Here is a 12,624-nt window from a genome sequence, read left to right on the forward strand (position 1 = left end):
TTGGATGACTGATGTCACTAATTAAAATTTATTAGAGTATTATGTATAAATGACCAATACGAGTATACAATTAAGTTAATAACAGCATGTTCCTGTCAAAAATAAATAAATAAATAAAAAAATAACAGTATATTTTGTGTATGGCTGGTTATATCACGTGACCGCTTAAAAAAAAAAAAAAAAACCTTTATACTATTGGCCGAGTAATCCCTACAACACATAGATAGCGAGCAAAACATCCACATCACGATATTTCTTAACACGTCCGTTGCAAGTTAGCTTTGTCAATTTTTAAAAATCGAAGTGTATTTACATGTTATAGTATTACACTATTACATGCCCTTTAATATAGTTTTAGAAATAAAAAAAAAATAAAAAAAAAATAAAACATAGACTATATTTCCTAATGTCATCTAATACCAAAATGTCCAAATGTATAGGAGAAACCTACGTATTCTTTGTGTATTGCTGCTTGAACAACATTTACAACATCACTTTCAAAGTTTCAACCATTATACGTGTAGTTTCAAACATTTGAGATTGAGGGATAGCTCAACTGGTTAGAACTTCCTTTCCGATTCCAAAATATCATGCAATCAATTCTCACTCCCGCCCCTGTGGCTCTAAAAAAAGTTAGTTAATATTAATTAGAGTTGGACCGTTCAAAAAATAAATAAATACTGAGTAATATTTTGGGGTTAATATTAAGAGTTGGCCATACATGGATGCATTGGGTAATTGTACATTTGTACGTAAATTTTAATCACTATAAATCGTTGTCATCACTCATTGACTCATCATCCTTGCATATAAAGCAAGATAGACTTAACATTGGAAGAAACAAAGTCAATATTTGGCTTTTTACCACTTGCGGATTAAATAGGGAAAAATTGCTTTAGAGAAGATATTTTCCAAAGTTCAAATTATTTTGGTTGAATTTATTTCCTGTTCTCTATTTTTTTATTTTTATTTATTTATTTATTTTTTATTTTTTTTTTGAGAAATATTTCCTGATCAATAAAAGGAGGAGAATGATTAAAATCATAGTAGTTGGTTTCTGTAATTTGTTTTTAAACTAATAATAGATGACATATTATGAAATTAATTTCAAACTCAAACTACTTGTAAAACATTAAATCATGCCTTAGGCTTCTCTAAAAATCTCAAGATTATGTGGTCAAGATTTATCTAGTTTGTACGAAAGGACAAATACATTTACCATCAAAAAATTTCATTGTCATGCTTAAATCGTTTAAATGAATCGATATTGCATGCAATCAATAATGTTCTTTGGTACCAAATGTTGTGCATATACTTTGTACTTAACTCCCTTTGAGCCTTTTAGGTGCTTCATACATAACACCACATACTACTCAGTACTAGTTTCGGACTTACTGGGAAGTGGGAAGGTATGTAGAAGCCTGCCATATGACATGAAACATGATCTTTACCCAAGCCTGAACATCTACGTTATCTCAAGATTTGGACCTTTTCGTCTAATCTCAGAAGCAAATTTTGATATTTTGGGTACATGTAACGTATTCAAGCATTTTCATGTCAACCGGGAGTGGCTCGGAGGGGAATAACATGAAAATCTAATCGAAGAACTTCCAAAGAAAGCAACAACAACCAAAAATGGGGAATCTAGTATCTATGAACAGGAAGGGGAAGTTCTGCAGCAAACTTTATGTTGAGTTGTTCCTGAATTTTCAACAAGAGTCAAGGTAGTTTCTCATCAAAAGATGATTTCTGCAGTAAGGAGAACTATATTGGAGAAAGGCTGAAGCCTGCAGAATTTGTAAGCGTGCCTTGAAAATTCTTCATTTTCTGTAATGTCCTGTAGTAAGCCGGTCACTACCTTAACTGTCTCAACTCTCAAATGATCTTCAAGACCTCATTGTTGGTTTCCTTGTAAGGCCTGAACAATTTCCTCGGCTCTTGACTGTATGCCTTTAAGGTACTCGGTAAGAATACGCTGCTGGTAAGATCCTCCTTCCTGAACATAGGAAAAATGACTGATACATCTAACAGTACTGGTTACAAACTTAAAATGAGGAACTAATATATCTACTACCACAAAAATATATGACAGAGCCAAAAGGGGAAAAGGAGATAGTAGGTGGTTTTTACTTACTGTTCGAATCAAAACTCGTTCTCTTCGTTTATTAAGCACAGCATAAAATTCCTCTGGCGAAATATCTCCTTTTGCAATTGTTAAACCATTAAGCAGCAGCATGTTCCATTCACTTTCAGGAGCTGCACAAATTCAAAAGTGTTTACGAATTGCTGAAAGGAAGTACAAGCAATAGAGAACTATAATACACATAACACATCCCATGTAAGCTGGCTTTAGCTAAATGCACAGGTCAAGCTAAAGATGAACTTCATATCAAGCAATGTGGTTCACCACACAATATCTAGATGAAATCTGACGGGCTGAAGAAAGTAATTTCATGAAATAGGATTGCGAGCAGTAAAAGTGAACTTAAGAAGGGAGATTATGCACTCAGTAATCAGAAATTTTATCATGTCTTCCAAGAAAGGTTAATGGCAGAGAGGGACATAAGATGTTGCAGATTTCCTCCACATGGAAATGAAGATAATTCAAAGCTAAGAGAGGAAAGTTGAGCAAAAATTAACCAGGAACCAACATTGATAAAAGATAAGTTACCTTTAATAATAGTCTCAAGGAATTGCTCTGTCTTCAAGATTTCATTACCTGTACAGAAACACATAAAGACTCCAATACTCATTATTGTAACAAATAAGCATGAATTTTCGTTTACTGCCTCCTTCAGTGCCCCTAAGACAGGAATACAGGATCAATCTACAAAGTACTGGGATGCTGAATTTAATACTAAAGTAACACTCAAAGAGATAATTAAGCAATCCTTTGAAGCTAAGGTTACTTTTAACTTCGCAAGCAACTCTTTGCACAAGATTAGATTTTCCATATCTAAGCTACTGACACAAGAAATTTGTTAGCAACGACATTGGGTATTAGTAAGTAGTAACACTAAGTTCTGAGTAAACCAAAACTTTCACTGGAGATAGGGTCCATATAAGAGTCTGACATTAATCCTTTGGTATATATGTATATAAAACAAATTAATTGACGCCTAGTATCTGGAAGTACAAAAGTTTGGTTCTGCCAAATAGCTAATAACAACAGATCAGAAGTATGGGTGGGGGTATATACCTTTTTTAGCATAACTACGTTTTGAAAGAATTCTGGAGGCATAAAGTTGTAAAACTTTTTGCAGCATAGCCACAAGTCCTGGCTTGTCCCCGTCTTCTTTTGCCTGCAAGAAAAGATGAAAGACTACAGACTACAGCTTCCTCCATGATCTTGGCAAAGTATAAACATCTGACTATTTGAAAGTTTGAGACCTCAAACCACAGAGGACTAAAGGGTTCTCTTATCCATATTTGAATATTTCAGTTTGTCACTTTTTGATACATCTTATTGAGTTTCAAAGGTCACACCACTTCGGCACTTCATGTGATAAGCTGGCCTCAATGACCATGATGAAGAGAAACAGAAGAAATGTATACAAGTCTTTTCAACGTATTATATCAGATATGGTTGGTTAAAATTGATTAGGCCAGTTCTTTACCACCATATACAAGAAAATCTAAATATATCACATAATGAAAGGAATACTCACTTGCCGCAGTTGTGCATTGACTTCTGAAAGGAATCCTTCATCAAGATATCCTTCTTGTTCTCTTTGATTTAACTCCTGGTGAACACATATAAAGGGCACAATGAATTTTATTTTATTTTTTTTAAAAAAAAAACTTAAAATCGTCAAGAAACAAGAAATTTTCAATTTACTTATAATCTCAAAAGCTAGATGAATCTGTTAAACAATATACTGTAGACACTACACTTAATATGATAAAGCAACTAAGTTTCGAAATACATGCAATGGACACAATATATCAATATTCAATAAGCAGTGTGTCAAAATAACAAAAAATAATCAGTATACAAGAAGATGGACGTGCCTGTTCCATCAGACTGAGAGCTTCAGGGTCTCTTGGTGGCCAAGTAAGCTCTTGATCTTCATCCACCACATGTTTGAGAATTGATTTTAAAACATCAGTAGCCGACTCAATTTTTTCCTTCAAAAAAGAATAAAGAACATAAGATCAATCACTGAACAATGTGACTGGATTGTACGGAAGGGAATACCAATTAAAACAAGAAAGTACATTGGTTTTGTGAACAAGACGGTCTACTGTACTCATTAACGTTGCTGCCAATTCTTCATAATCTTTCTGCATGCAAACAAAGGCAGGTCATTTTTCATGAAAATAAGAATCCACAACTTAGTATTCCACAGAAAAATAATGACAATAGTGAAGAAACCATGCTTTATCATCCTCTGATTTGCAGGTATCAGTTCTGGCAGCAAGCCGAATCCAGAAACCCTCATTGAAAGCCAGAACATTTTCAGCAACGAGCTGTGGTAGCTGTTACAAATAAAACCAATTTCAGCTAATGAGAAACTGTCAACAGAAACAGAAGTCCTGAACTGGTTGGATTTAAACAATCACTTAAGGCAAATTGGCTAATACAACTTTTTTTGTTCAAACAATGATTTCTGAAGTAAAAAATAAAGCAACCCAACACTAAGAAGCTTGTAATCCACAAAAAGGGCAAGCAAATTATGCATAAGAAATTCTCACCTCCTTTGGATTAGCTTCCCTTAACGTATCGATAAGCCTATCGACTTCAACAGTCTTCTTGAAAGCTTCCTCGGCACCACCTTGACTGACTGCACAGACCAAATTTCTCCTGTTTTAAATATACCCAAAACAAGGCCTTTTACCATGAAAATGATCACCCATTCAACAATTATAATGCTCAATATCTCAACATACAGAATATTGCACCTAGAAAATAAATTAATTATAAACCCCCAAAACATTTGATTTTTTTTTTTAGTGATTCTATTAAATTGAACACAAATTATCAGTATTGTTCAAACATAAGATAATCAACAAATTGATTTTTTAAAAATTTTAATCAAAATTGAAATGAAATTTACATTAATTTCTAACTAAATCCACCCAATTACATAATATATACTCCGTAAATAAATTGAATTGAACTAAAAATAAGGTGAAGAAATAAAAAAAAGGAAGTACCTTCGATTGAACAATGGAGAGGGGAGTTGCTTCACTAGTTTATAAAATCTGATTGTTCCATGCTTCCGTGATTGACTCAAAGCATACTGTAATTCCCACAATTTTCCGCCACAAAAAAAAAAAGCAAGAATTTAGCTAGAGTAAGTTAAGAATTATGCTACATTCATAAGTGAGATAGAGACCTGGGAATGAGAAGAGTAATGCGAAGAAGAGATGGCAGAAGAACAGGAGGGCGAGGTGGTCACTGCAATGGATGAAGCCATGGAATGAGAGAGAGCAACAAGAGGAGAAAATGACCAGAAATTTTTGAGTGGTGTACAATTTGTGTTTTGAGGTGGAACTTGGGTTGTTTTTTCGGGTATGAAGAAGGATCCTACACAAATACGAAGTATGCAATACAAGATTAGGATTATTCACGGACAACTTTAGTTACTCGGATTAGGGTAATATCGGAAATGGGGGAAATACGAAAGGCAAAGGAATTCTCACTTTTGAGAAATGTCATTGGTCGAGATTGAATCTTTTATAAATAATTGTTTAGTACCTGGTTAAAAATTAAAAATAATAGTTTCGAGAATTAATTTAAGTGTAATTTTACATGAAAAGGTAATATTCTAATGAACATAATTATTGAATTTCATTCCAAAATTTGTGTTTTTCTTCCTAAAGGTACATTGCTCAATAACACCCTTAATTATAGAAATGAACAATAATATTTCATTTCAATTTTGGGGGGAATAAGCATAATTATAGAAATGAACAATAATATTTCATCCATTATGGATAACTTATCATGCTCTCTAATTAAAAAACAAAAAAACTTATTTATATATAGAGTTGTGCACGAACTTAGTCGTGTAATGTGATTAAGCAAGTTGTGTCTAATGGGTCAAGCAAAGTCGCGTAGATATTTCATAAACAAGCTTATGTGCCAAGTTATGTCATATTAGCAAACTCCTTTTTCTCTATTTTGTTTTTATGCTTATGCACAACTCATGACCTACCGTCGTGCCTCTCATGTTGTGTTGAAGTCATAGCTACCTCATACCAAACTGTGTCTTCTGTCTCGTCTAAGTGGCTTTCGTAATGATAACCCGACCCAATCCATACCCTGCTCTATTATAAAAATAAATAAATAATAATCAAATGGTGTTTTATGATAAAAATAAAATAAAAATAAAAATAAAAAATTGAATGGAAGGAGTAAAAAAAACATTCCACCATGGATTAAAAAATTTCTTTAGCTGAGACGGAACTCAACCGTCAAAAAACTCAACACTCAATTGTGAAGTAGAAAACGGAGGGAAATTCACTACCCGAAAAAACAGACGAAAATGGCGGTAATAATATGTAGCAACTTCTACACCATTACCAATCATCCACACCTCCATAACCATATCCAAGGAAGCTTCCAAACTACCACCAAAAACTCTAATCTCTCTCCTCTCCATCATCATCTTCGTCGTTGCAGATTACGCGCATCATCAAAACCAAACGATTACGAAGCAGAAGAACAACGATGGCTTCGAGAAGAACAGAGATGGTTACGAGAAGAACAACGATGGCTTCGCGAAGAAGCTCGCTGGAACTCCGAACGACAATCTTTGTTACGCCAGATTTCCGAATTATCGCTTCAAATTCAACATTTGCAGTCGGAATTGGATGATTTTCGTAATAATCGTTCCAATTCTGCCGATTTTGAGGTCACTACTTTGACAAAAATGGCGGCTCTTTTGGAAGCTAAGAATTCTAATCAGATTAATCAGGTTCTCGATTTTTCTGGTCGTGAGTCGAATTCTGAGGTAGAATCTGTGAATTTGGATTCTGGTTCTGATGTTTCGACTGTGAATTCGCCGGAAAGTGAGGAGACGAAGCCATTAGAGAAGGCGAAATCGAGTTCGAGTTCGAGTTGGAGTACGAGTTTGAGAATTGGATGCGAAGGTGAAGAAGTTCGTGCTATGCAGGTTTGATTGATTTCTCTTTCTAAAACCTAATTTTGATTTTAATTCCTTCATTTTTATATTGAAGCATGATTTGTTAGTTGTTAATTTTATCATTGTATAATTTATGGAATTGTATGAATATGGCAGGATGCATTGATGAAATTAGGGTTTTATTCTGGAGAGGAGGACATGGAATTTAGTTATTTCTCTACTGATACTGAGAGAGCTGTTAAGACTTGGCAAGTATGTTGTTTTTTTTGTGTACATTTTCAACTTTTTTTGCTCGAATATCGTAAATTTCCATTATAATCAAGAAAGATTTGATGACCTAGTGCTCTTATATTTGGATAACAGCATTGTTTTGTTATGCTAAATTTTGCATTGGTTGTGATGAACACAATTTACAGGCATCAATTGGCATTCGCGAGGATGGGATTATGACTCTTGAGCTGCTTGATCAATTGTATGCGCCTCAACAGAGTTCGAGTCCTAAAACACAGGTGAAGGCTGATATCCCAAAAGTGAGTGCTATGGATGAAACAGGAATGGTTTGCTTTCTATTATGTGCTGTAGCTGTGAGCTGTTTCTTCTTTCGTGCTGTATTTTTTAGGAATGAAGCATCAATGTGTAATCGTGTTACATTATTGGGAGATTGATTCTTTGTATATGTATACAAAGAAAATAAAGCACAGTACCAGCTTAGTAGTGTTATAGGGAATATACATTGTGTTTGGTGTTTGAGTGCAGTGTTGAGTATCTGAGTATTGATTTATAATTCGATTCAAACTACTTAATTCATTTGTTGTTATGGTGAAAGGACAAAGCAAATGGGGCTCCTATCAAAGTCAAAGAAGTTCAGCAGACAGTTGCAAAGAAAGTGCCAACTGATGTGGGTATTCCTGAACACCGAGTATTTCTTCTAGGTGAGAATCGGTGGGAGGAGCCTTCCAGGCTAAATAAAGGAAATGATAAGTTGGGTGGAGGAAAATCATCTGCACCAAAATGCCTCAGTTGTCGAGGGGAGGGTCGTCTATTGTGCATGGGTATGTAGATTATTCTATTTCACTTGCAAAAAGGTATCTCTTTGGTTAATAGGTCCCTAGAGTTTGAGTGTCTAGAAAACGCATAAGTATGATGCACAATTTTTCTTTCAATCATTTGAGAATTAGTCGTGACATAAGCTGGAACTTCTTTCCATACGTGCTATTACTTGGCCTCAATCAATACTTGTGAGCTTTGGCTTGTTCCCAACAAATCATACTAGAAGCAATACAATGCTAGTAATTCTTAAGCTTCCAAAGGAAATAGCTTGCAGCAAAAACTCTTGCTTAGGTTTACATGTTATCAATCTTTCTAGCTAAACCCTAGATCCCTTTTCACTGCAGAGTGTGATGGAACGGGAGATTCACAAGTCGAAGAACAGGTTGGTTGAAATTTCATATCTGTTATTTATCTTTTTATTTGCATGTTTTCTTTGCATCTTATATTCAGACATATGAAGCAGTTTTTGGATTGGGTGGACGGAGGAGCAAAATGCCCATATTGTGAAGGCCTTGGATACACTGACTGTGATATTTGTGAAGGGAAAGGTACTGCTTAGTTGCAGTATGGAATATTTGGACCGTTTGCAGTTTTGCTCAACCAGGTACCATTCTTTAGCTACTGGAGATGTCTGATGAGAGAGTTTGAGTTTAGATTGTCCTTCATACGCTTGATGCTGTTAGAAGCTGCCTTATAACTGCCCCACCCCCTACCCACTTGCAAACACCACCACCGCTGTTTTATAGTTATGTTGATGACACTATTTAATACAAAGTTAGGAGCTTTACATAAATTATTGTGCTTGGCTTGCCCAATCTCTCAAGAATAGTAAACAGTATTTGCCTTACTGGAATGCTATTCAATGATGTTACTAATTACAGTAATAAGAAAACTCATCCTATCAGTATAATATTATACCAAATACCAATTACACTTTTGTACATCTCAGATTCTCAATGATCTAGCTTGATCACCTTTACAATTCCTGTATTAGCTGCATTCTTCAGATCCTTAAAGTCCACCCCTCTTTCCTCCCTCCCTCTTTCCCAGCAATAATGCTGTTGGTTATAATACTCTCTAGGTTCATTTGAGTGTGAAAGGATATTTCTCACCTCCTTCAGGCATTTGGTCTTTCTTGGGCAATTAAGAAATTAAAAGAGTAACATTGCTGAAATATTGAATAATTAGCTTTAAAATGCCATGGCTGATTGCCCTTCCCATTACAATAGCAGAAGAATCCACATTTATAGCTAGGAACAAAGTGATTAGACTCAAGACTAATCCTGATTCCTGAGTCATGACAATCAAACTTATTCAGATGTCTTTGCTCTTCTTAATGTAAGATATATTCATCATTCAAATTCATAAAACTGAAGCTAATTATATGTACATGTAGTCACATTATTATCCTGTTTTCCTTATCATCACAACCTGGGTGGTTATTTAGTGCTGTTTTATGTTTATCTTGGTTCGGTGATGGAGCTGAGCTAGGCTTATTAACAAGGCACAAATATAAGTGCTGATTGCGTGACAGCCTGAGGAGACCAGGAGCTGTCCCTGGTCCTCCATACAGAAGACGCATCAAAAAGATAGGAACAAATGGTAAAAGAGTAATGAATGAATTGAAGGGGGAGAAACATTTTGGGTTGGAAATAGTACATTACCTACGAAGTCCACATGTATATAAATTTTTTTTGTTACATCTATTTATGAGTATTATGACTGTACCCAATAGAATGTCAGACTAATGAAGATGTCAAGGTCCACTGAAATCAATAGTTATAGAGACCATGTTAATACTCCGTAGTCCGTACTCCGTACTCCATAGTAGAGCTACTACAGCAGCTAACATGTTGACCATACACTGTTGAAACAGACCCGCCAAAGTTGATAAGATTATCTTGAACATTTCATGCATTATGAATTTTACGATGATACATTTCATGATATGAAATGTGTTTTGTGTACATTGTATATTGTCTTATCCAGGTTTGGCTAAAAGGTTTTTTCTTTTAACAAAGGGAGCTAGAAGTTTATGACACGACCATTTTGTGAATTCTTACATGATTTTGGTCCAAAAGTAAAGTATCTAACTGTCATACCAACACCTGAGTCCTGAGTGTTGAATACGGGGTATCACACATGGGTAATTGAGGTAAAATGAAAGTCAAAGTGACGTAGCTGTAAACTAAACATAACTAAGTGGGCGCTGTAACTGGTCAGTCTTCAAATTAACTTTTTTTCTTTGGATGTCTATGCTACAAGAGCTTATCACAAGTACCAGTAGAATTTTGTCGTAAAGTTTGTGCTACCTATGCTTGTTAAATGTGCTGATTTTGTTCTCTAAATTTTCTTTTTCACAAAATAATCTTCATTGCGGGTATGCATAATTCTCGCAAAATGTGCTGTTTTTACTACTTCCAGAGACTCAGTCCTGTATACTTGTATCATTTTATGGGATAACTAGAATAAGGATTTTCTTCTATGGTCTGTCAACTCCTAAGGTTTTTCCTGGTCCCTTTTTATTACTTTTTGGCTGTCTGCGCTAGTAAAACTGAAAAAAAAAATTGTCATAAAACTGTTATATCCCTAAGGAGGCAGGAAAAAATGGAGTATATTGTGCTACCTGTGATTTGGATGCTCCTCTGGTTTATACTGCTATAACTCTGTACTGATGTACCAAACTTTATTAACTCATCAGCAGAAACTTTATATTACAGATTTACAGGTACGTTGTTGGTGATCATTTTTCAAGACCGTCTCTATCATGGAAATCCACAATGTCCTACAGGCTTCTTACTCGGGCTTATATCAGTTATACGAACTGCCTGCTTCTCTCAGAGTCTGATTCAGCCATTAAAGTGTTAAATTATACTCCATATGCCGTAGCCTGATTTGACGCATCCCATGATTACCATTAGTGTTGTGATTGGTGGAGCTAGGAGAAGAAAAAGATACTCCTGCAGGAAAGATGAGCTAGAAAGCTGAACTGTTTGTGGGCGATTTCCTTTTCTATGCTCCGAGTTCTGATGTTTAAATTTAATAAATCTTTAAAACCAAACTTTGATGCCTTTTACATGATAATGATCTTAAGATAGGTATTTGACGTAAAGGATTGTATGTGACATAATTAGTGTTGAAGGTTAAGAATCTCAGTCTTGATATTGTTCTTTTCACCATAAAATTGTGTGTAGGTTTGATAAGTTCACTCTATAGCTATTAAGATTGGAACACCAACGATCGGATTAGATCTTTCATATGATGCTAGAGCAATGGCAACTAGTAAAATGTCAAGGGTAAATCCATTTCTAATTTAGAATGCAGTTAAAAAAAAAAAAAAAAAAGGTGTGTGAAGCACATGGTGTAGATAACCACATATCCAACCAACATTAGGTGATATAACTCATATAAGGCTTGAGATTTTGTGTTACACATTTGAGCCCTATTTGGGCTATGCGCTAAACACCTTATGTGAGCATGGCACACCATTAGTTGATGGTATCACTTACTTTTAATTTCTGATCAAAGCATGCTTAAAGAAAACTTATAAGAGTTTTAAGCTTTTGATATGGTCTTTTTGTATTACGTATACAATAATACAAGTATATCACTCAATCACCTAATGTAAACTATTTTTTTAAGGAGTGAAGATAAATAAGGTCAAATTTGTTTTTAAAGAAGGACCTATTACAGTATCTCGCTTTAAAATTCTCTCAAATAACATTGTTTGAACACCAACTTGGACATCGTAGGTTCTACCAAGGATTGCCATACGAAGTTACAAAAACATCAAGGTATCCATCCATAAACGACCAAAAGCGAAGAGGTAGGCCCTTTTGCATAAATGAAACTTGTAATTAATTTGCGATCCAGGACATATCTTGAAACCTCACCCCATCAAGATCGTTTATGAATTATGAGGAGTTGCTAATAAGCTACGCGACGACAATCATTTAAAGGACAGCCAAAAGTGCATCAATTACACATGGAAACTGAGCAATGGAAATTTCAAGAACAAAGTGCTTAAACTAGAGTAATATATTATGAGTACTTTTATTAATAATGCATTATTATTTTATTAGTCCAACAAAAGCCAATGAATTTGATTGCTTCAATTTCTCACCTTTTTTGGATATCTAAATTATTTTATCTAAATTTTATAAAGGGTTGAAGATTCCTCTAGATTTCCTCGGTCAAATAATTCTTACAAAAAGGTGTTGTTTGTCTTAGAGTACCAACTATTAATAATTAATCTACTTTCTTCCTCTTTTAGATGTAGCAATTTCACCAATATTCTCATGGGTTTCCATATAAAGGGTACATGCAAATTTTTTTTTTTTCTTGTAAGAATTTAAGGGGGATTTGTTCAAGCAATTAATAAATGATTTGTTTGAAATATTTGGTGAAACTTAATTACGTCACAATGGTAGTAATTTCGGAAGTGTTTAAAGTTAATTCAATAAATTTGAGTAAAAAGTGTACC

At 34.6% G+C, this 12,624-nt stretch overlaps 2 protein-coding genes across 8 annotated transcripts; one reads left to right on the forward strand and one right to left on the reverse strand.

Moving 5' to 3' along the window:
• Positions 1-1,466: 1,466 nt before the first annotated feature.
• On the reverse strand, positions 1,467-5,533 carry LOC145588168 (uncharacterized). Its single transcript, XM_081644812.1, has 11 exons — positions 5,340-5,533; positions 5,158-5,243; positions 4,696-4,804; positions 4,381-4,479; positions 4,219-4,284; positions 4,012-4,128; positions 3,669-3,743; positions 3,200-3,302; positions 2,672-2,719; positions 2,135-2,256; positions 1,467-1,996 (listed from the first exon to the last, which is right to left on the reverse strand). Exons 1-11 carry the CDS (start codon positions 5,418-5,420, stop codon positions 1,895-1,897), a joined length of 1,008 nt encoding a protein of 335 aa, XP_081500938.1. The 5' UTR covers positions 5,421-5,533; the 3' UTR covers positions 1,467-1,894.
• Positions 5,534-6,441: 908 nt separating this feature from the next.
• LOC145589874 (uncharacterized) lies at positions 6,442-11,325 on the forward strand. 7 transcript variants are annotated; one of them, XR_014101828.1, is made up of 8 exons: positions 6,442-7,121; positions 7,248-7,343; positions 7,508-7,621; positions 7,918-8,143; positions 8,486-8,523; positions 8,602-8,744; positions 10,521-10,645; positions 10,846-11,325. XR_014101828.1 is itself a non-coding variant. In XM_081646569.1 (7 exons), exons 1-6 carry the CDS (start codon positions 6,492-6,494, stop codon positions 8,698-8,700), a joined length of 1,203 nt encoding a protein of 400 aa, XP_081502695.1. In that variant the 5' UTR covers positions 6,442-6,491; the 3' UTR covers positions 8,701-8,745; positions 10,846-11,325. The 7 variants fall into 7 exon arrangements, 4 of the variants coding, with proteins under 4 accessions (XP_081502695.1, XP_081502694.1, XP_081502696.1 ...); XR_014101827.1 differs by having other exon boundaries at positions 10,862-11,325; XR_014101829.1 differs by having other exon boundaries at positions 10,870-11,325.
• Positions 11,326-12,624: the final 1,299 nt, after the last annotated feature.

The sequence above is a fragment of the Chenopodium album genome, chromosome 17 (assembly GCF_948465745.1).
Source record: "Chenopodium album chromosome 17, dcCheAlbu1.1, whole genome shotgun sequence".
Taxonomy (NCBI): Eukaryota; Viridiplantae; Streptophyta; class Magnoliopsida; order Caryophyllales; family Amaranthaceae; genus Chenopodium; species Chenopodium album.